Source organism: Vulpes lagopus, chromosome 5 (assembly GCF_018345385.1).
Source record: "Vulpes lagopus strain Blue_001 chromosome 5, ASM1834538v1, whole genome shotgun sequence".
Taxonomy (NCBI): Eukaryota; Metazoa; Chordata; class Mammalia; order Carnivora; family Canidae; genus Vulpes; species Vulpes lagopus.
Window position 1 is genome coordinate 14,940,828 of NC_054828.1, and position 22,849 is coordinate 14,963,676.

General features: G+C 43.9%; 3 protein-coding genes and 1 pseudogene across 5 annotated transcripts in view; 2 read left to right on the forward strand and 2 right to left on the reverse strand.

Moving 5' to 3' along the window:
- Window positions 1-763: 763 nt before the first annotated feature.
- Window positions 764-2,117, reverse strand: ASCL4 (achaete-scute family bHLH transcription factor 4). Its single transcript, XM_041756582.1, has one exon. The coding sequence runs from the start codon at window positions 1,326-1,328 to the stop codon at window positions 795-797; it is 534 nt and encodes a 177-aa protein (XP_041612516.1). The 5' UTR covers window positions 1,329-2,117; the 3' UTR covers window positions 764-794.
- Window positions 2,118-5,625: 3,508 nt separating this feature from the next.
- On the forward strand, window positions 5,626-5,800 carry LOC121492328 (annotated as a pseudogene).
- A 69-nt stretch (window positions 5,801-5,869) lies between these two features.
- LOC121491731 (atherin-like) lies at window positions 5,870-21,932 on the reverse strand. Its single transcript, XM_041756930.1, has 3 exons — window positions 21,757-21,932; window positions 21,222-21,628; window positions 5,870-6,068 (listed from the first exon to the last, which is right to left on the reverse strand). Exons 1-3 carry the CDS (start codon window positions 21,930-21,932, stop codon window positions 5,956-5,958), a joined length of 696 nt encoding a protein of 231 aa, XP_041612864.1. The 3' UTR covers window positions 5,870-5,955.
- The window catches only part of PRDM4 (PR/SET domain 4), a 28,545-nt gene continuing 27,069 nt past the window's right edge, over window positions 21,374-22,849 (forward strand). For 2 of the 3 annotated variants that reach the window (XM_041756579.1, XM_041756581.1), the window contains exons 1-2: window positions 21,513-21,688; window positions 21,875-22,141. In XM_041756579.1, the coding sequence (XP_041612513.1) occupies window positions 22,131-22,141 (11 nt within the window). In that variant the 5' untranslated portion in view covers window positions 21,513-21,688; window positions 21,875-22,130. The other variant, XM_041756580.1, reaches the window with a different exon arrangement.

Here is a 22,849-nt window from a genome sequence, read left to right on the forward strand (position 1 = left end):
AGCGGGCAGAAACAAGTGAGAGGAAGGTACGTTTGCACACAAATCTGAGTCCTCTCTCGAAGTCCTCTCTCGAAGCCATCACCCACACTAACATATGTGACTTCCTCAATGCTTTTAAGTCGCCCGCGGCCCCTGCGGCCGGGCCTTCCCCAGCACCCCGCTCGCCCTCAGCCCGCAGCGCGCTGTCTGTCCCGCAGGAGCCGGGCCGCGGTGTGTGCTCCAGCGTCAGCTCGGTCACCTTCGCCCAAGGTGACGGTGTCAATTAAATTTCAAATGCAATCCTCACAGGGCAGCACGCAGGAAAACTTTCCTCTCGTCTGAAGGGCTGTCCCCCGTTTTGGAAAGTTCTTCTTTGGGTAAGGTTGGACTTAACTGGATATCCACGTACATAAGGTACCCACACCGCGGGCTGTGGGGACGGCTGTTGTGGGCGTCTCTGGGTTTGCAGAATACTCGGGTTTAGAACGGGGTGCCCAGAACCCGGTAAGCGTGCATCCGAGCAGCGCCGCAGCGGACCTGCAGGCGCACACCCAGGGAGGGGCGCGCGTGCGGGGAGGGGCAACCAGAAGGCCAAAACGCACTTTCCCCCGGAAAACATGCCTTTCTTTTTTTCCTAAGAGTGAGTCCTGGAGAAGAACGCCAGGTCAAAATGCGCACCCCCCTGGGAGAGACCCTCCGGCCAGACTCCTAGGGCGGCGCGGGGCGGCAGGCGCGGGATGGGGCCGGGGCGGGGGGCCGGGGGCCGGGGCCGGGGCGGGGGGCCGGGGGCCGGGGGGCCGGGGGCCGGGCGCCAGCTAGCTGCCCGCCTCCTCGGGCTCGCTGCAGGGCGAAGGCGCCGACGAGGCCTTGGACTCGCCGTCGCTGTTGCAGTCGGCCGGGCGCGGGGTGCGGGCGGCGGCGGGGCCCTCCTGCGCCCGGGCCTGGCGCTCCAGCAGCTCCTGGAGGTGCCTGATGTAGCGGATGGCGGCGCGCAGCGTCTCCACCTTGCTGAGCCGCCGCTGGGCCAGCTCGCGCGGCAGGTGGTCCCGCAGGCGCGCGTAGCCCTCGTTCACGCCGCGCACCCGCTGCCGCTCGCGCTCGTTGCGCCTGCGGAGGAAGGCGGGCTCCAGGGCGCAGGCCAGCGGCAGCGGCAGCGGCAGCGCCAGGCCCGGCCCGCGGCCCCCCGGCGCCCGCGCCCGCGCCCGCGCCCAGCACGCGGCGTGCAGCCGCAGGGGCACCCCGGGGGGGTCCCCGAGGGGGAGGCGGGGCAGAGCCCCCGGCAGGTCCGGGGGCGCCGTGCGGAGGTGGCGCGGCGAGGGCAGCGGGCCGGCCGCTCTGCGCGTCTCCATCCCTCGCGGAGAAGCGGACCAATCACCCAGAGACTGACGCCTTGCAAGAGGGGACTTAAACCCTTCGAGGCGTGGACGCGGGCCCGTTCAGGCAGCCTGGCACAGCTGGTCCGTCTTTAAAGAAGTTTCTGGTTCCGAGACAGGCTTCAAGGGAACTTCGCATGATTCCCTAAATTCATGTCACTCCTCGATCATTTATAAAGATCCAGGCGGAGGTGATAGGCAAACATTTAGGATCCCGCTAATCCACACTTCAAACCCTGTCTTCCCCTCTGATCTTCTTACTTCAGCAGATAACAAAGGGGGATTCCTCTGCTCGGTCCCCTAGCCTGGAAATGTGAACATACACCAAACAGAGTAATCTTGCAAAATCACCCAAGCGCTTCAATTACTGTAATCCACCGCCCCAAGTCTTCAAGAGCATAGGGACCTTCAAGGTTTCAAAAGAGCCCCTCCCAGGAACCAACAGATCTGGCCGGCTGAGCGAAAGTTTTACCAGAGGCTTTCTCCTTGAAAATCAAAACTTGCCTGCCCTTTGTGGTTTCCGGCGTCCAGGGCTAATGGAAAAAGCTTTCAGACTGTTTGCAAACTTACACTTGCTCTTCCATTTCTGCGGAGGTGGAGCGTAAGACCTCATCAAAGGAAAGACTGCTCCCTTGTGGTTATAAGATGTGTCAAGTAAAGAGGGGCCTTGGGGGAGGCTTGAGGGTTGCCTTCTCCCAAACCAAACCTTTTAAAAACTCAATTAGACATTTTTTGAAGAGAAGAGGGAAGGAATATACCTTAGCAACGAATAGAAGGGTCTGAGTATTATGCTCCTGCTTATGTTGAACGCAGGTCGTTTTATGCATGTGTGGTTGTTTTTAAGAGCACATCAAAAGGTTGAACAGTAGCAAACACTTTTAGCCAGTTATTTCTCACAGTGCTTACTGTAAACACGGGTTAAACACTGCTTCCCGACCTCTTCTAATCCCACCCAGGATATAAGAACATTTCCCCATAGTGCAAAAAGTGTATTTCTATTGTATTCTTCTTTCTGTCTTAAAAAACAAAGATACATTTACTTTCTCCCTTGGGGACAGGAAAGCAACATTTGAAAGGTGAAGAGCCCCAATTCCAAGGATAAAGGATGATGGCTTTGAAGACTTGTCTTTTTAACACACAACCAAAAAGAAAGAAAGAAAGAAAGAAAGAAAGAAAGAAAGAAAGAAAGAAAGAGAATAATTAATCCATCCTGTTGGTGAAAGGCTTTGAAGATGAAAGTGTCATTAAAAATCCAACAGTGAAAAAAAAAAAATCCAACAGTGCTGGTTAATGTCAAAAAATGTGTTATCACTTTGAAAATCAGATTTCTTGTTCTGCAAACCCAGCACATTAAAGGCAGCTTCTACTTTTAAAAGTCCAACTTAAAAACGAGAAGCAAAAACCCCCTACATTTATGATCAGACTTTCTGCCTATTCGTCAGGAGCCAGGGTGTCGCCCTGACATGTTTTTTTGACAAGTGCTACGCTTACCTGTTTACTCCAAATGATCTGCCCGAAGCAACCGGAAAAACACCTGCATCAAGGCAAATAAAATAGAAATAATTATTCCTTTTAGGCATAAGTTAGTCACATTTTAAAAACTCCCTATGAGGCTTGAACCAGCAAACAACCTAATGTGTCACCTTGATTTCTCAGTAGAGTTGAGAACAATCCAGAGAAAGCCCTTCCTGTTGGGAAACAAGCCCACCAGAGAGGTAGAAAGACTATTACACCATAAAGTGCTTTGGGCCCTGTTAAGGATTTTGGCCTTTGTTCTAAGAGTGATGGGAAATAAATGATGTGTTTTAAGAACAAAAGGTGACAGAGTAAGATTTTGCTTTTCAGAAACATCTCTATCTGCAAACAGGAGAGTAGATTGGAGAGGGGAAAAAAAGGAAAACATAAGAGATACCATTTTTCATTCTCAGATTGGAAAATGTAAAAATTGCTAACATCCAAGGCAAGCAAGAATTTGGGGAAGGGGCAGAGCATAAATTGCTACAAGCTTTTGGGAAAGTAACTATTAAAATTAATAGTGTACATCACATGTCCTTTGACCCAGAGACCCTACATAAATAAATGCACTGGTGTGAATTTATATGCACAACAATATCTAATGCAACATTGTTTGTAGTGATTTTTAAAAAGATTTTTTGAAGATTTTTTTTATTTATTCATCACACACACACACACACACACACACACACACACACAGAGGCAGAGACACAGGCAGAGGGGGAAGCAGGCTCCCCCGAGGAGCCTGGTGTGGGACTCAATCCAGGGACTCTGGAATCATGCCCTGAGCCGAAGGCAGACGCTTAACCACTGAGCCACCCAGGTGCTCGTTTGTAGTAATTTTTAATTAGTTTTATTTTTAAGAAGATTTTATTTATTCATTCACGAGAGACAGAGAGGCAGAGACACAGGCAGAGGGAGAAGTAGGCTCCCTGTGGGGAGCCCGATGTTGGACTGGATCCCAGGATCTCCTTAGCCTGAGCCAAAGACAGACACTTAACCAGTGAGCAACCCAGGTGCCCTGTAGTGATTTTTAAAAGGAACTAAAGGAAACAGCTTGAATGTCCATCAATAGAGAGAAGGCTAATACTTTAAGAATATTATGCTGTTATTAAAAAGAATGAGTTAGAGCTCAATGTAAGAACTTGCAGAGCTGTACATAATGTGTCAAGTGGAAAAAAAAGCGGACTAAAGAGTAATATATGCAGTGCGAATTTAAAACGAACTATTTTACGTGATACGTATGTCTTTGTAGGTGCTAATGCAAGCATAGAGAAGGCCAATAAAAATACATTTATTATTAAAAAAATATATCGAGCTGAATGATAAATACCAGAGGGGGGAAAAAAGCATAGAGAAGGAAGTGAAAAGATACACAGTGCATTTCTGTCATTGGTGGCCTTAAAAGGTGGCTAGGTATGTTACAGATATGTCTAGATCAAGTGACAGATATGCCAAACCTCCACAACACTCAGGACTAAGTTTGGTTGTACTTTTCGGATCTGATTGTAAAAGGGGAAATGGGAATTCACTAAAGATCTGGCTCAGTAGATTCACAGGTATCTCTGAGGCCAAGGAAGACTTCCACCTCTGAAACTCAGGTCCCTCATCAGCTGCCTGAAACATGTGAGATGAGGACTTTGGATTGGCTCTTCTTCCAAAATGTTTGATATCACATTATAGATTTTGGTTTCCTAGGCTGGTGGCACAGAGGTGATCTGTCCTCACATCTGGAATTTGCATCAGCTGCCTCATGAGGGAACAGGAAACTGGATGTGCCAACCTCATTGGTAGAAATAAGATTTCTCACAGGTGTAGATAACTCAATCTCTCTCTGTCTCTCTCTCTTTAAGGTTTTATTTATTTATTCATGAGAGACGCAGGAAGAGAGGCAGAGACACAGGCAGAGGGAGGAGAAGCAGACTCCATGCAAGGAACTCGATGTGGGACTCGATCCTGGGAATCTGGAAACATGCCCTGAGCCAAAGGCAGACACCCAACTACTGAGCCACCCAGGCATCCCTAGATAACTCAATCTCAAACTGAGTAGATCATATGACTCTATTCAGTTAGTCCTCTCCTACATAGCTCAGGTATAAGCTATCTCTATTATCATGCACAATATCTCCCAGGGGTCTTCTTAGGTTCAGCTAAATATTGAGACTCAGTAAGACTACTGGGGGCCACATTTGGTGTCAGAATCACTTGGAAGGGTTTAGATCAAGAGCAATGCTTGGAGCAGGGCTGAACTAGGCATCTCACCTCCCTGGGGTCCCTCCAATAATCTGTGCAGCAATGCACATGGGTGCTTCTCCCAAACCCCCTGTGTAACAGCTCAGATATGAGCAAAGAAGACTCACATCAGCCCCACATGGTAGCTGTCCTGACTTAGAAGTCTCGTACCCCTCATGAGCCAGGTCGTTCTTTAACGACCCCACAGGCATAGCTTCCGGGGACCCCACTGAAACCCAAGGAAAGCATCTTCATCCTCAGAGAAGCCCAAAGCTATGCTCCCTCATAAGGCATTTATAGTTGTGCTGGGCCAGATGCAATCAACTAATCAAGTAATTGCTTTAATAGAAGTAAGGTTGCCTAATGGCATAGTTGACATTCTATCTTTATCAGGTTTCAGAGGACCAGAAAACAGATAGTTAACTGAAGGTCAAATTGTCACTGTAAAACTTCCATGAATCTTTTACCTGCATCGTTCCATTCTATTTTAAAGATAATTTACAGCAAGATTTAAAGAGCCCCAAAAAGCTTTGCGCAGCGGCAGTATCCTAGCCAATGAGGTTCATCTTAGGTGCAATTATTGCTAATTGAAAACTTAAAGAACCACATATATTTAGTACAACGTATTCCTAGGTTTTCGTTCTTCTCAAACACTCTTTCCATATTAACCTTGTCTATGCAGCCTTTTGTCAGACAATAATGTGAACTTTTGCTGTAGTCCAATACATTCATCTTTCCTTGAGGCTTTTGTCTTTTCTCTCTTCTTTAAGGCTCCCTTCTCCTGCCACAAGTTTTGCAAAGCATTTTCCTTGTCCGTGTCTGGCATGTTGGTGTGAATTAGAGAAAGGCACCAAACTCAAGGCTTGGAGAATGGATGGCTGACTGAACCATTCATCTGGAGGAACAATTCTTGAACGAAGGTGTCCACATCTGGAGAAGAGCAGAGAAGGTAACATGCACTTTTCATTTCTGTAAAGAAACAAAACAAAAATTGAGATTCTAATTGGGACTGTGTTAAATATATGGACAGATTTGGAGAGAGAGTTGACTTTTTGAAACACTGAGTCTCTCCTATCTGAACATAATAGAATTCATTCATTCAGTTCTTTTTTTTTTTTTTTTGCCCTTTAATGAATTTTCCAGATTTCTTAGTGTAGATTTGATGTGTTTCTTATTACGTTAAGCTCAAGACATTTCATAGGTCTGGATGCTATTGTGAATAGAATTTTTTCTAGTTTTTGAAGCTACTGATTTAGTGCATGTTATTCTTTAGTCATTTCACTGGCCTCTTGTTAGTTCTACTGTTTTTGTTTTTGTTTTTACAAGATTTTATTTATTTATTTGACAGAGAGAGAGAGTGCGCACAAGCAAGGGGAACAGGAGAGGGAGAAGCAGGCTCCCCACCAAACAGGGAGCCTGATGCAATGCAGGGCTCTATCCCAGGACCCCAGGACCATGACCCAAGCCAAAGGCAGACACTTAACTAGGGAGCCACCCAGGCACCCTAGTTCTACTGGCTTTTAATTTAGAGAAAATCTACATACAGTGAAATGTACATATATTAAATATACAATTCAGTGAGTGTTGATAAATGTATGTGCTTGTGAAATAATGCCCCACTCAAGACAGTTCTAATAGCTTTTTTATAAAAATGATTTTCCAGGATTTCTTAAATGTAATCATATTATCCGCTAACAATGATAGTTTTGTTTCTTCCTTTCAATGTAACTAATTTATTTTTCTTATTGAATTTCACTGCTTAAGATGCCCAGCCCAATGCTAATTGTAGTAGTGGTAGTAGCTAGCATCCTTGCATTTTTAATGGAAAACCTTCCAATATTCCACCATGCAGGAGATATTTTTTATCAAATTAAGGACATTTTCTTCTTTTTTTTTAATTAATTTTTATTGGTGTTCAATTTATCAACATACAGCAAAACACCCAGTGCTCATCCCGTCAAGTGTCCGCCTCAGTGCCCGTCACCCATTCCCCTCCAGCACCCGCCCTCCTCCCCTTCCCCCACCCCTAGTTCGTTTCCCAGAGTTAGGAGGCTTTATGTTCTGTCTCCCTTCCTGATATTTCCCAACATTTCTTTTCCCTTCCTTTATATTCCCTTTCACTATTATTCATATTCCCCAAATGAATGAGAACATACACTGTTTGTCCTTCTCCGATTGACTTATTTCACTCAGCATAATACCCTCCAGTTCCATCCACGTTGAAGCAAATGGTGGGTATTTGTCGTTTCTACTACTCTTAGTTTGCTATGAATATTATTAGTATTTATTGGCTATTAAATTTTATTAAATGCATCTGTGAAAATAATCGTGCATATTTTCTTTATTAATTTAGCAGTACAGTGAATTATGATGGTATATTTGCTGCAGTTGAGCTGTCTCGTATTCCTGGGATTTAACCTGATGGAGTCATGATCCTTTTAGGATACTGCTGGATTCAGTTTATTAACATTTCATTTAGAAATTTTGTTTCTACAGTCCCAAGTTGTATTGGCTCATAGTTTTGTTTTCTTGTGGTCTCCTTTTCTGATATTAGGATTATTTCGAACTCTTAAAAATAAGCTGAGTAGCTGTCCGTCTATTTCTAGGCTCTGGAACCATTTGTGAAAGGTAGAAATTATCTTTTCCTGGAAGATTTAGTAAAGCCCATCTTAAAAACCACATGGAACTTCTTTAGAGATAAATTTTCAGTTACTTTTAAAATTTATTTTATCATTACTCTTGGGATTTTTGGAGGCCATTAGTAATGTTCTTACCAACCCCCCGCCCCCATTTTCACCCTCCTTCAAAGGCGACTACTACTCCTTTGTGTATCATCCTAGAATCGCAGTCTAGTTTTGCCCCTTAGAAATCTCTAAAATAAAAAAAAAAAAAAAAAAAAAAAAAAAAAAAAAAAAAAAAAAAAAAAAAAGAAATCTCTAAAATAGATCAGAACTGTACATTAGTTGAAGGAACTCCAGAACAACCTGGCGCGCTAGAGTTAAAAACTCATTCCTGATTCTTTTCTCTAACAAAGACCATTTCCAATATAGCTGCCTGGAGGTTATATAATCAAATAAATCATCAAGAGTAAATACTGCAAATTTAAAAATGTATCTCCCATTATCAATTGCTAGGGATAAGTTAAAACCTAAAGTTTAAATAATCTTACCTTATGGGTTCAGATTTGAAGGTAACAACATGAAAATGTCTTTAGTTAAACTCCACAGATCATTCCTCCTAATTTCTTATTCCACTCAGGCTCAACCAGAAGGGTCTTCCTCCAAAGCCTGAGCAGAGTCAGGGTTCCTTCAATTAGCTACAGCCTGGGTGCTCCTCCACTGAAATTAATATAGTCAGTCCTTCAAGTCTAAGAAATTGAATTCATTCGGTGTCACATGTGTTCTGCTTCTGAGGTCTCAAGAGTTAACAGAACACACATGATTATGTCAGCTCTAGTGCTACATTTGCTATGTTTAGAAAATAAGCTATTCTGCACCTTGTAGAGGAGTGAAACCAAGTACAGGCACACCTCTGAGATATTGCAGGTTCAGTTCCAGACCACGACAATAAAGTGAACATCACAATAAAGCCAGTCAAATGAATTTTCCCCAGTGCATATAAATGTTATCTTTACCCCATATTACGATCTCTCAAGTGTGCAATACACAGCATTGTGTCTTAAAAAAAAAACAATGTATATATCTTAATTAAAAAATACATCATTGGGGTGCCTGGATGGCTCAGTCGGTTAAGCATCTGCTTTCAGGTCAGGGCATGATCCCAGGGACCTGGGATGGAGCCCAGAGTCAAGTTCCCTGCCCAGTGGGGAGTTTGTTTCTCTCTGTCCCACTCCTCCTCTCCCTGCTCATGCTCTGTCTCTCAAATAAATAAATAAAACCTTTTTAAAAATAAAAATAAATAAAAAATATAGTATTGCTGGGGCACCTAGGTGGCTCAGTCAGTTGAGTGTCCGACTCTTGATTTCAGCTTGGGTTCATGGTCTCAGGGTTGTGAGACTGAGACCACATCAGGCCCCACACTTAGAGTGAATTCTGCTTGAGATTCTTTCTCTCTCTCTCCCTCTGCCCCTCCCCCTGCTTGCATTCTCTCTCATAAATAAATAAATAAATAAAATCTTAAAAAAATATGTTATTGCTAAAAAATGCTAACCATCACCGAGCTTTCAGTGAGTTATAATTTTTTGCCGGTGGAGGGTCTTGCTTCCATGTTGATGGCTGCTGACTGATCAGGCGATGATTGCTGAAGGTTGGGGTAGCTGTGGCAATTTCTCAAAATAAGACAACAATGAAATTTGCCACATTGACTGACTCTTCTTTTCCCGAATGATTTATCTATAGCATGTGATGCTGTTTGATAGGATTGTAGTTTCTTTCAAAATTGGAGTCCTCTCAAACCCTGCTGCTGCTTTATCAACTCAGTTTATGGAATATTCTAAATCCTTTGTGTTCATTTCAACAATCTTCACAGAATCTTCAGGAGTAGATTCATCTCAATAAACCCCTTTCTTTGCTCATCCCTAAGAAATAACTCTTCATCTATTCAAGTCTTATCATCAGATTGCAGCAATTCAGTCCATCTTCAGGCTGCACTTCTAATTCTAGTTCTCTTGCTGTTTCCACCACATCTGCAGTGACTTCCTCCACTCAAGCCTTGAACCTGGCAGTCACCCATGAGGGTTGGGATCGACTTCTTCCCAGCTCCTGTTCATATTGATATTTGGACATCTCCCAATCAATCATGAACGTTCTTAATGACATCTAGAATGGTGAATCCTTTTCAGAAGGTTTCAATTTACTTTGTCCAGAACCATCAGAGGAATGAGTGATGTGTTTGTTTGTTTAAATTTTAAGTAGGCTTCACACTGGGAGGGGCTTGAACTCTCCATCTTGAGACCAAGACCTGGGCTGAGATCAAGAGTCAGATGTTTAACTGACTGAGCCCCCCAGGCTCCCTGAAATGTATTTCTTAAATAATGAGAATTGAAAGTTGAAATTACTCCTCAATTCTTGGGCTGTAGAATGGATATTGTGTTAGCAGTCATGAAAACATCATTAATCTGGTTGTCCATCTCCATCAGAGCTCTTGGGTGACCAGGTGCATTGTCCATGAGCAGTAATATTTTGAAAGGAGTCTTTTTTCCTGAGCAGTAGTTCTCAACAGTGGGCTTAATATATTCAGTAAATCATGTTGTAAACAAATGTGCTGTCATCGGGCTTTGTTGTAAACAGATGTGCTGTCATCGGCTTTTGTTGCTCCCTTTCTAGAGCACAAGCAGAGAGATTTAGCATAATTATTCAGGGCCCCAGGATTTCTGGAATGGCAGAGGAGCATTGGCTTCAACCTAAAGTCACCAGCTGCATTAGTTCCTGACAAGAGGGTCAGCCTGTCCTTTAAAGCTTTGAAGCCATACATTGACTTCTCCTCTCTAGCTGTGAAAGTCCTAGGTGGCATCTTCTTGCTAAATAAGGCTGTTTATTTTATATTATTTATTCATGAGACACAGACAGACAGACAGACAGACAGAGACACATGCAGAGGGAGAAGCAGGCTCCGTGCAGGGAGCCTGACGTGGGACTTGATCCGAGGTCTCCAGGATCAGGCCCTGGACTGAAGGCAGCGATAAACCGCTGAGCCACCCGGGCTGCCCATGTTTTATATGCATTGAAATCTGTTGTTAATGACCTTCAGTAATGGCCTTAGCTCGATATTCTGGATCACTTGCTGCAGCTTCTACATCCGCACTTGCTGCTTCACCTTGCACATTTATGTTATGGAGACAGCTTCTTTACTTAAGCCTCATGAACTAACTACTGCTAGCTTTAGACTTTTTTGCAGCTTCCTCCCCTCTCCCAGCCTTCACAGAATTGAAGAGAGTTAGGACCTTGCTCTGGGTTAGGCTTTGGGTTAAGGGAAAACTGTGGCTGGTTTGATCTTCAATCCAGACACTCAAACTTTACCTATATCAGCAATAAGGCTGTTCCGTTTTCTTATCATTTGTGTGTTCACTAAAGGAGCACTTTTACTTTCCGTCAAAAACTCTTCCTTTGCATTCACAACCTGGCTAACTGTTTGGCTCAAGGGACCTCACTTTCAGCCAGTCTCAGCTTTTGACACGCCTTCCTCACTAAGCTTAATCACTTCGAGCTTTTGATTTAAAGTGAGGATGTGCAACTCATCCTTTCACTTGAACACTTAGAGGTTATTAATTGGCCTAATTTCAATACTGTTGTGTCTCAAAAAATAGGGAGGCCCAAGGAGAGGGAGAGAGAAGGAGGGACAACCAGTTGGTGGGGCAATCAGAATACACACATTTATTAAATTTACCATCTTATATGGGTGAGGTTTGTGGCACCCTCAAAAATTACAGTAGTAACATCAAAGATTACTGATCAGGGTGCTCTGGTGGCTCAGTCGGTTAAGCATCTGACTGTTGATCTCAGTCCAGGTCTTGATCTCAGAGTTATGAGTTCAAGTCCCATGTTGGGTTCCATGCTGGGCATATATCCTAGTTAAAAAAGAAAAGAGATGACAGATCACTATAACAAATATAATAATAATGAAAACTTACATAAATTTTAAAGATTTTATTTATTTATTTGAGAGAGAGAGAGCATAAGTAGGGAGAGGGGCAGGGGGTAGAGAGAAGCAGATTGCCCACTGAGCAGGGAGCCCAATATGGGGCTCTATCCCAGGATACTGGGATCATGACCTGAGCTTAAAGCAAACACTTAACCAACTGAGCCACCCAGGTGTCCCTCAGTTTTTTTTTTATTATTTTTTTGAGAGAAAATGAGCTGGGCAGGGGGTGGGGGATAGGGCGTGAGGGAGAATCTTAAGCAGGCTCCACGCCCAGCGCAGAGCATGACACAGGGGTCGATCTTACGACCCTGAGATCAGGACCAGAGTGGATATCAAGAGTCAGATGCTCAACCTGACTGAACCACCCAGGTGTCCCAATAATGAAAACTTTTGAAATATTGGAATTATTACCAAATGTGACACAGAGACATAAAGTGAACAAATGCTGTCAAAAAAATGGCACCATTTGCAGCCACTCTGGAAAACTGTGTGGAGGTTCCTCAAAGAGTTAAAAATAGATCTGCCCTACGACCCAGCAATTGCACCGCTGGGGATTTACCCCAAAGATACAGATGCAGTGATATGCCGGGACACCTGCACCCCGATGTTTCTAGCAGCAATGTCCACAATAGCCAAACTGTGGAAGGAGCCTTGATGCCCATAAAAAGATGAATGGATAAAGAAGCTGTGGTCTATGTATACAATGGAATATTACTCAGCCATTAGAAATGACAAATACCTTTTGCTTCAACGTGGATGGAACTGGAGGGTATTATGCTGAGTGAAGTAAGTCAATCGGAGAAAGACAAACATTATATAGTCTCACTCATTTGGGGAATATAAAAAATAGTGAAAGGGAATAAAGGGGAAAGGAGAGAAAATGAGTGGGAAATATCAGAGAGGGAGACATAACAGGAGAGACTCCTAACTCTGGGAAAGGAACAAGGGGTGGTGGAAAGGGAGATGGGTGGGGGGTGGGGGTGACTGGGTGATGGGCACGGAGGGGGGCACTTGATGGGATGAGCACTGGGTGTTATGCTATATGTTGGCAAATTGAACTCCAATAAAAAAAATGAAAAAAAAAACTTCATTCAGAAATACTGTTAGAAGTTGAATTGTGCCTCTAACCCCCAATTCATATGCTGAAATCTTAACCCCCAGTACATCAGAATGTGAACTTATTTGGAAATTAGGTCATTACAGTTGTAATTAGCTAAGATGAGATCTTTAGGGTGGACTCTTTTCATTTTTTTTGAAGATTTTGTATATTTATTCATGAGAGAGAGAGAGAGAAAGAGAGAGTGAGAGAGAGTGGCGGAGACACAGGCAGAGGGAGAGGTAGGCTCCATGCAGAGAGCCTGAGGTGGGACTTGATTCCAGGTCTCCAAGGAACACGCCCTGGGCCAAAGGTTGTGCTAAACCGCTGAGCCACCCGGGCTGCCCAAGGTGGACTCTTTTCAATATGACTGATGTCCTTCTAAAAAGGGTAAATTTGGGGAAAAAAAAAAGACAGGCATGGAGGAAAGATCATATGAAGACACACAGGAAGAAGACAAGCCAAGGAGAGAGGTCTAGAACAAATTATTCTCTTAGGCACTCAGAAGAAACCAACCCAGCCAACACCTTCTTTCAGACTTCCAGCTTCCAGAACTAAGAGACATTATATTTCTATACTTTAAGCTACTGAGTCTGTGGTATTTATTTACAGCATTCCAAGCAAACTAATATAGATTTTGATACCAAGAAGTAGGGTGCTGCTGTAACAAATACCTAAAAATGTGGAAGTGGCTTTGGAACTAAATAATACTAAAGTAGAGTGGACCCCTAATCCAATATAACTGGTGTCCTTATTTTTCAAAAGGGGGGGAATCTTTGTATAAGGGCAGGTGTGCACACAGAGGGAATGTCATGTGAAGATTGATGTTGTGCTTCTACAAGCCAAGGCAATACTAGAAAGTAGAAGAGAAGCAAGGAAAAGATTCTCCCTCACAGCCCTCAGAAGAAGTCAACTTTGCTGATACCTTGATCTTGGACTTCTAGTCTCCAGAACTGTGAGACAATAAATCCCTATTCTTTAAACAACAGTTTGTAGTGCTTTGTCATAAGCACTTCAGCTTTGTCATAAGCACTTCAGCCACAGGAAACTCATACAAAAAAATAATGATGTGGAGAAAGGGGAACCCTCTTGCACTGTTGGTGGGAATGTGAACTGGTACAGCCACTCTAGAAAACTGTGTGGAGGTTCGTCAAAGAGTTAAAAATAGAGCTACCCTACGACCCAGCAATTGCACAGCTGGGGATTTACCCCAAAGATACAGATGCAGTGATATGCCGGGACACCTGCACCCCGATGTTTCTAGCAGCAATGTCCACGATAGCCAAACTGTGGAAGGAGCCTTGATGCCCATAGAAAGATGAATGGATAAAGAAGCTATGGTCTATGTATACAATGGAATATTACTCAGCCATTAGAAATGACAAATACCTTTTGCTTCAACGTGGATGGAACTGGAGGGTATTATGCTGAGTGAAGTAAGTCAATCGGAGAAGGACATAGTATAGTCTCATTCATTTGGGGAACATAAAAAATAGTGAAATGGAATAAAGGGGAAAGGAGGGAAAATGAGTGGGAAATATCAGTGAGGGTGACAGAACATGAGAGACTCCTAACTCTGGGAAATGAACAAGAGGTAGTGGGAAGGGAGGTGGGTGAGGGGTTGGGTTGACTGGGTGACGGGACTGTGGGGGGCACTTGATGGGATGAGCACTGGGTGTTATGTTGGCAAATTGAATTCCAATAAAAAAGTTTTTTAAATGAAAAAAAAACTAATGATAACTTCAATAAATAAATAAACTATGCTTCCTCGGAAACATAATATTGTAAAAATGTCAGTTATCTCTGAATTATTTTAAAGATGAAATGTAATCACAAAATTCCAACATTTTATGTGATATTTGACAAATGATTCTAAATATTATGCAGTAGTACAGAATGTTGAGAATGCCAAAAGAGAAGAAAAGGTAGAAGGATTTTTACTAGTACTGGCAGTCCTTACTTTGCATGGTGGTTGAGGGCCACGCAAGCTGGAATAATACAAAGCAATTTTAATAATAAATAGGAAAAATCATCATTGTTCTGTGAGCATTCAACATTTTTGTCAAAAGTTAAGAACTCTCTTACTTTTGGTTATCAACATAAGGGAAATTTTTAAAAATAGTAAAGCAGTCATTTAAAACATTAAAAATATTGAGAATTAAAGTTTCAAGTATCTTTGAGTTCCTCTAATATGATGGGTTTTTTTGTTTTGTTTTTGCTGTTCATAACATCATTATTCAAAATACTCCCAAACTGAAAATAACACAAATGCTCCTCATTATTAGTACTGGGGAATATATGCTGGAATGTTAATAGAATGGAATTCATACAGCAATGAAAAATTGAAGAAATTTACAGCTACTAGCATCAAGATAAATGAATTTCATTATTGTGAGCAAAATTAGCAAGTCAAAAGAAGTGAATATACAGTATAATTGCATATTAAAAAGTTTAAGAACAGGCAAAACTGGTGTGTAGGGGTGCAAGAGGAGATGGTAAAGATATCAATCAGAGCAAGGTAAAGATTATTCCAAAAGTCAGGAAAGGAGTTACTTTAGGTTGAATGGAGTGGGAGATGTATTTGAGAAGGGGCATCCTAAAGATTTATAAATTACATGAAGTGTTCTTTGTTAGGTATTGTTTACACAAGTGTATGCTTTATAATTACTATTTTAAGTGCCATGTATGTTTTATATCATATATTGCAATTTACTGATACATATTTAATATTATCTTTAAATTAGAAATGAAGACAGACTTGGTGAGTGTGAAAGGAGGGCAGAAAGCATCTGGGAGGCTGTAATATTCTATTTCTTGACATATACACATGTGCATATATATATGTATTTATATATATATATATATATATATATATATATATATATATATATAGTGTATTTTTCAGAATAAAAATCATCTTCTATCCGAAAAAAAAATGGCACCATTGACTGACACAGTTTGGGTTGCTACAAATCTTCAATGTGTAAAAAACGTGATATTAGCAAAGTGCAATAAAACAAGGAATGCCTGTTCTTGGACATTAACCCAAGGGAATGTTGCAAATGCTAGTGCTTAATCTTTCATACCCATGTAACAGTTACCAAAGCTCTGAGCAGAAAATCCGTGGTATCCAAGGAAAGGAAGGCAGCCAAGGAAGGCAGCCTCCTTCAGAGTGGCCACCAGGTACACTACCCCAAGACTCAGTCGCTCAAGGCAAGAAGTATTTATCTAGTTCTCAAGCCTGAAGGGCAATGATTTAGACTGAGTTCTAGTGAATGTCTGGTATGGCCAATTCAGAATCAAGGGACAGAAAAAAAGGGCTCTAGGTGATACTGGGATGAGCTATTAAGTCACCTTAAGTCACCTTGTGAAGGGCATGGTGACAGGGAGGAGCGCCAAACTGGAGCCATTAACACAGTCACTCTATTTAATTCTCTAGCCCTAAAATAATTACACAATTTGAAGTAGGGACAATAACCACATGTGGCTAATGGCTGCCATGGTGGAGGGTATAATTCTACTGTCATTGGTCTCCTTGCAATTCCTCAAAACTGCCAGACATTCTCTTGCCTCAGGACTTTTGCACTTTCGCTTACCTCTGAAACTCTCTTCTTCAGATGTGAATATGAATCACTCTCTCACCTCCTTGGTTTAAATTTCACCTTTTCAGTGATGATTTCTTTGTCTATCCAATTTTAGATTGTATCTCCTATCTCTAAGTGCTTTCTTCCCTGCCATACTTTTACATGCTATTTATTGCCATCTGGAATATTATATATTTTAATTGGTTACTTGTTTATTATCTGTATTCCTCCACTATTATGTAAACTCCATAGGAAGCTCCATAGGGACTGGCATTGTTTTGCCCATTTAATAAACTGCCATATCTCCAGGTATATAAACTGCTATCTCTCCTAGAGGAATACCTGGTATAGCAGGTACTCAATAAATATTCCTTGAATAAATTCTAGCTTTCCTATGCCTTTCTGCAAATATCATATAAATAAATGAGTCAGTTAGAATCTGATACAATAGGGGCCCCTGGGTGGCTCAGTGGTTGAGCGTCTGCCTTCAGCTCAGGGCGTGATCCCAGGTCCTGGAATCGAGTCCTGCATCAGGCTCCCCACAGGGAGCCTGCTTCTCCCTCTGCCTGTGTCTCTGCCTCTCTCCCTCTGTGTGTCTCTCATGAATGAATGAGTAAAATCTTAAAAAAAAAAAAAAAAAAAGAATCTGATACAATAAATTGTAACTGTTTCCAGCTTATGGAGAGAATCTCAAGAATGCCAAAGAACAGGTTTACCCACATGAAGTTCTATTTCCAGACTCTTCCTAACATGAGAGATCAAAAACAGGATTTTATACCCTAATTAGAGTCAAATGAAAAAAAAAAAAGCTATCTGAGCAGCCCAAAAGAGGCCCAAATTTACCCATTCTGCCATATCTTTAGTGCTAGGAGATAATTTTCCATCCAGCAAAAATATAAATGGCTGTTACTTGATTGTCTTATATATGCTTATCTCTAAGGTTTACTTTTTGGTCGCAAACCAACATCTGTGTTTCACAGTCATTTGAACACGTGAGTTGTAAAAGAACAGCTACACCTTCATTTCCGTATGAGTGGTCAGCAACTCTCCCACTGTTTTTATTGTTTTACTGACCCCTCAGTGTCTCCTTAAAGTGGCAAGTCACCCTAAATCAGCTCCTTAGGCAACCTTTGGGCCTTCATTTTGCTGTATGTCTCCAAGTGAAGTGATATATAATAAGCAAAATTTAGTATTATACCAGTTTGATTTTCATTTATTAAATATTTATTGAGCACCTAGTATATATCAAGTATTGTGCTATCTCATATAGCATTAAATCTCGTTACCAAAACTTCAGATGTGCATATGAATCTTAAAACTTAAAATCTACTTTGAGGGCAGCAGGGGTGGCTTAGCAGTTTAGCACCGCCTTCAGCCCAGGGTGTGATCCTGGAGTCCCGGGATCAAGTCCCACGTCAGGCTCCCTGCATGGATCCTGCTTCTCCTTTGCCTGTGTCTCTGTGTCTCTCATGAATAAATAAATAAAATCTTTTATTTTTTAATTTTTATTTTTTTAAAGATTTTATTTATTTATCCATGAGAGACACAGAGAAAGAGAGAGAGGCAGAGACACAGGCAGAGGGAGAGAAGCAGGCTCCATGCAGGAAGCCTGACGTGGGACCTGATTCCGGGACTCCAGAATCATGCCCTGGGCCACAGGCAGGCACTTAACCACTGAGCCACCCAGGGATCCCCAATAAAATCTTTTAAAAAATAAAAATAAAATCTACTTGGAAAGACAGAAAATTAAACAATTAATTATAATAAAGTTTAAAAATGATGAGAGAGTATACCGTGGACCTACTTTAAATTGACTTTTTGAGGTATTTTTACATACAATAAAACTAACCAATTTCAAGTGTACTGTTTGATAAATTTTGACAAAAGTGTACAGTTGTATAACCACTACCACAATCAAGATAATTTTCATCACCCCCTAAAAGTTTCCTCATGCCCCTTTATAGGCAATCTCATCCCTCCCACTCATCCCCAACCCCTGACCATCACTTATCTGCTATTAGTATAGTTTTAACTTTTCTAGAATTTTATGTAAGTGGACACACATAATATGTAGTCTTTTGTCTATGAAACATGAGATTCATCCATATATGTGTAGTTTGTTCCTTATTTTTTTAAATTTTTTTTTTTTATTTATTATTTATGATAGTCACAGAGAGAGAGAGAGAGGCAGAGACACAGGTGGAGGGAGAAGCAGGCTCCATGCACCGGGAGCCTGATGTGGGATTCGATCCCGGGTCTCCAGGATCGCGCCCTGAGCCAAAGGCAGGCGCCAAACCGCTGCGCCACCCAGGGATCCCATAGTTTGTTCCTTTTTATTGCCGAGTAGAATTCCACTATGTAGATATACTCCAATTTGTTTATTCATTCACCAGTTGACAGACATTTGAGCTATGTACAGTTTGGGATTATTACAAATAAGGTTTCCATGAGCATTTGTGTATAAGTCTTTATATATATATTTTTCTTTTCTCTTGAATAAATACCTATGAATGTAATTACTGAATTGTATGGTATAAGAAATTGCTAAGTTGTTTTCTAAAATGGCTGTAGCATTTTGCATTCCCACCAGCAAAGTGTGAGGGTTCCAGTTGTTTGGCCTCTGCCCCAACACTTGTTAGAGTCCTTTAAATTTTGCCCACTCTAGTAGATGTGAAATGTCGTCACTTTATTGTGTTTTGATTTGCATGTCCCTCATAACTAGTTATGCTGCTCATCTTTTTGTGTGCTTAACTGCCATCTCTGTATCTTTGGTAAAATGGCTATTCAAACATTTTGCCCATTTAAAAAATTTGGCTTGTTTGCCTTATTATTGAATTTAAAGGGTACTTTATATATTTCAGATAAAAGTCCTTTGTTGGGGATGCCTGGGTAGCTCAGCGGTTTAGTGCCTGCCTTCAGCTGGGGTTCTGACCCTGGAGACCCCACACATGGGGCTGCCTGCATGGAGCCTGCTTCTCCCTCTGCCTGTGTCTCTGCCTCTCTCTGTGTCTGTGTCTCTCATGAATAAATAAGTAAAATCTTAAAAAAAAAAAAGTCCTTTGTCAGATATTTGTTTTGCAAATATTTTATACTCATTTCTGGCTTGATTTTTATTTTGTCAACAATGGTTTTTCAAGACAAAAAGTTTTAATTCTGATTAAGTTCAATTTGTTAGTTTTTTTAGTGGTTCTGGATTTTTGCATCCTAGCAAAGTTACAAAGATTTTTCTACTATATTTTCTTCTGGAACTATTAGTGTTAGGTCTCAACCAACGTGACCTGCCAATGTTCAGTGATTAGTTCTCACAAATGAAATGTGCTTTCCTTTCATGAGAAGGGAAGGGAAAGATGATGTGAGTTGACACTTCTGCCCTTGTTTAAAACACTGTGTGTGGGGATCCCTGGGTGGCGCGGTGGTTTAGCGCCTGCTTTTGGCCCAGGGCGCGATGCTGGAGACCCGGAATTGAATCCCACGTTGGGCTCCCGGTGCATGGAGCCTGCTTCTCCCTCTGCCTGTGTCTCTGCTTCTCTCTCTCTCTCTCTCTCTCTGTGTGTGTGACTATCATAAATAAATAAAATAAATAAATAAATAAATAAAACACTGTGTGTGGGCTGCCCCAGTGGTCCAGTGGTTTAGCACTGCCTTCCGCCTGGGGTTTGATCCTGGAGTCCTGGGATCTAGTCGGGCTCCCTGCATGGAGCCTGCTTGTGTCTCTGCCTCTGTCTCTCTCTGTCACGAATAAATAAGTAAAATCTTTAAAATAAATAAATAAAACACTGTGTGTGCCTTTGCCCCTTCACCTGGGATTGAATTTTCAAAACTCAATCCAGTCTTCACTAGACTACAAGCTGTCCAAGGTCGAGACCTATGTCTTATTCTTATTTTGTACTTATATGTTTGAGCTGCGATTCAGTAAATGTTTTGTGAATGTAAGGAGGAATTCCTGGGTCTCTACTGTTCTGCTGGCGTATGGAAGGTACCAGGCCGTTTGTTGCAGATTTTTTTGGTAAGTATTTTATTTATTTATTCTTGAGAGACAGAGAGAGAGGCAGAGACACAGGCAGAGGGAGAGGCAGGCTCCCTGAGGGGAGCCCGATGCAGGACTCGATCCCAGCTCCCGAGTCACCACCTGAACGGAAGGCAGACGCTCAACCACTGAGCCACCCAGTGGCTTTCGTGCATGATGATGCCAGAGTGGCTGAGGCCAAGGACAAAGAGAGGGACAGATGAGGTCCAAGGACCTGATCACCCAGCCCACAGCCCGGTGTGAACTCTGGGTGGTACTTGAAGTGGGATGTGAAGTCCCGGGAAAGGGAAGGTTTTCAAGCAGGGGAGGCAGTGAGCTGATCAGAAGTTTTAAAAACGAAACAGAGATGGGGCTGGTTGGGCTGCCGATCTCCAGGGACACTGGAGACGTCCAATGGGCCGTGTTCCTGCAGAGGCAGTTCAGTAGATGGACCGAGAGCCTGGAGATACAGAACTAGGTGCCCCCCAGGTGCCCCCGTTCATTGTAGTTTTAATGTCTAGTCCTCACAAACATGACTTTAGAGAAAAATTGTCCCGTCTCAGTTGCACAGAAGAAGGACAAAGAGATGAGGGGAACCAAATCCCACACCACCGTTCATGAAGCAGGGAAACTGCACAACCTGCGAGTGTAAGATAAGGTGAAAACCACTCGAGATAGACTCTCAATTCCTCCTGGGCAATAGCGCCCACATCTTTTGGGCTAAGTCCCTTACTTGGCCCAAATCTGTGGGGCTTGCGTGGATCCGCTTCCCTAGTGGGAGAATGCTAAGGAGACGGAAACCCTGAGTGTGGGGATTTAGGGGACGCAGAACTCACTCGCTACCCGCACTGCAGCCTGGTTGCCTAGCAACTGCGGGTCGATAGCTCGGCGTTCGACGCAACCCAGCCGGCCTGGGCCGCGGAGCTCCCGGCGGCGCCTTCCGCGGCCCCGCACCCTGGGGCCCGGGTCCCCGCCGTGCGCAGGCGCGGACGGGGCTCGGCTGGGGGAGGGGCGCCGGAACGCAGGCTCCGCTCGCGGGCCCCGGCGGGAGGGGCGCACGCGCGGGGGGCGGAGCGGCAGGCGCCCCGAGTGGCTGCGGAGCCGGAAACGTGCCTCGGAGGGTGCGGCCCTGAGGAGACGGCGGGCTGGGCCGGGCCGGGCCGGGCCGGGCCGGGCGGGGAACCTTAGGCCAGCGGCCCCCGGGGCGCGGGGGTGAGCGGGCGGGGAGGGCCCGAGGCGAGCTCTGCCCGGATGAGGAACAAAGCGGTGGGGCAGGCGCGCGCGCCCCCCGCGCGGCCGGCAGGTGGGCTGCGCTCGGGCCGGCCGGGGCGGGGCGAGGGCGGCGGGGCCTGCGGGGCCTGCGGGCCCCACGCCGGCGGGCGGGCGGGCGAGTCAGCCGGCCGGCCCCGGGAGGCGGCTCTCGGGGGGCCCGGGGACGGGGACTGCATCCTCCCCTGTTTAGGTGACCGCCCTTGGCCTTCCCCCCCAGGTTGGGCAGCCTCCCTCCCGAAGCTGCTGGAGGAAGAGCCCCGGGTGTCCCCCGGCATGCCCCATCTCGCGGCGGGGTGCGCGGCCGCTGGCCCTAGGGACAAGTCGGGCGGCCCCGGGCGGCCGCGGGGCCGAGCGGCAGCGCCTGTGCAGCGGTTGTGAGCAAGATGCGGTAGCACGTGACCCTGGAACGCAGACCCTGATGCCGGTTCCCCGCCACCCGTGTGTTCCTTTCTCTGACACTTGGCCCCAAGCAGATGCATCACAGGTGAGTACTTGGGCTCCGCGCCCGTGGCAGCTTTGGAAAACATTTAGCAACCGAGAGTTCAGAGTGCCTTTCCTTGGTGCCATGGGGGGAGGTTGCAGCGCAGGTGCGATTTGCAAATGGGTTTAAGTCCCAAAGGGACCAAGAAATCCAGAAACCAGAGTTGGATTGAATATACTCTCATTCAGCCAAATTTACTCCAAATGTGAATAGCCAAGTCCATATAGCCACACGTTGATTGTTGGCTCATTGACATGTTTTCCCCTACGCCTTTGAGTTATTTGAACGTTTAGTATTTTGATCTGGATTCCAGGGTGTATTTTTAGCTTAGCACCATGCTTCCACCTTGAATTTTGCTGGTTGCCCTATGGCTCGGATGGTAATGTGCAGAAATTAAGTTGTTAGTTTTGCAGGTAGAAATTATTAGTTTTGCAGATTTCATGATGTTTCAAGTACTTAATGATACCATGCCAGTGCAGAAATATGCCAGATAGTTACACTTGGCTGTTCTTTTGGGGACCTTTCATAGGCTCTATGTTTAGGATGAGGAAGGTAAATTCATTGAAGTTGCTGAAACTGTCCATTGCATTTTGCAAAGTGACTGCGTTTCAGTTAGCTTCTAATATGCCATTCTTTTTTTTTTTTTTTTTTTTTATTCATGAGAGACCCAGAGGCAGAGACATAAGAAGAGGGAGAAGCAGCCCTCCTGTG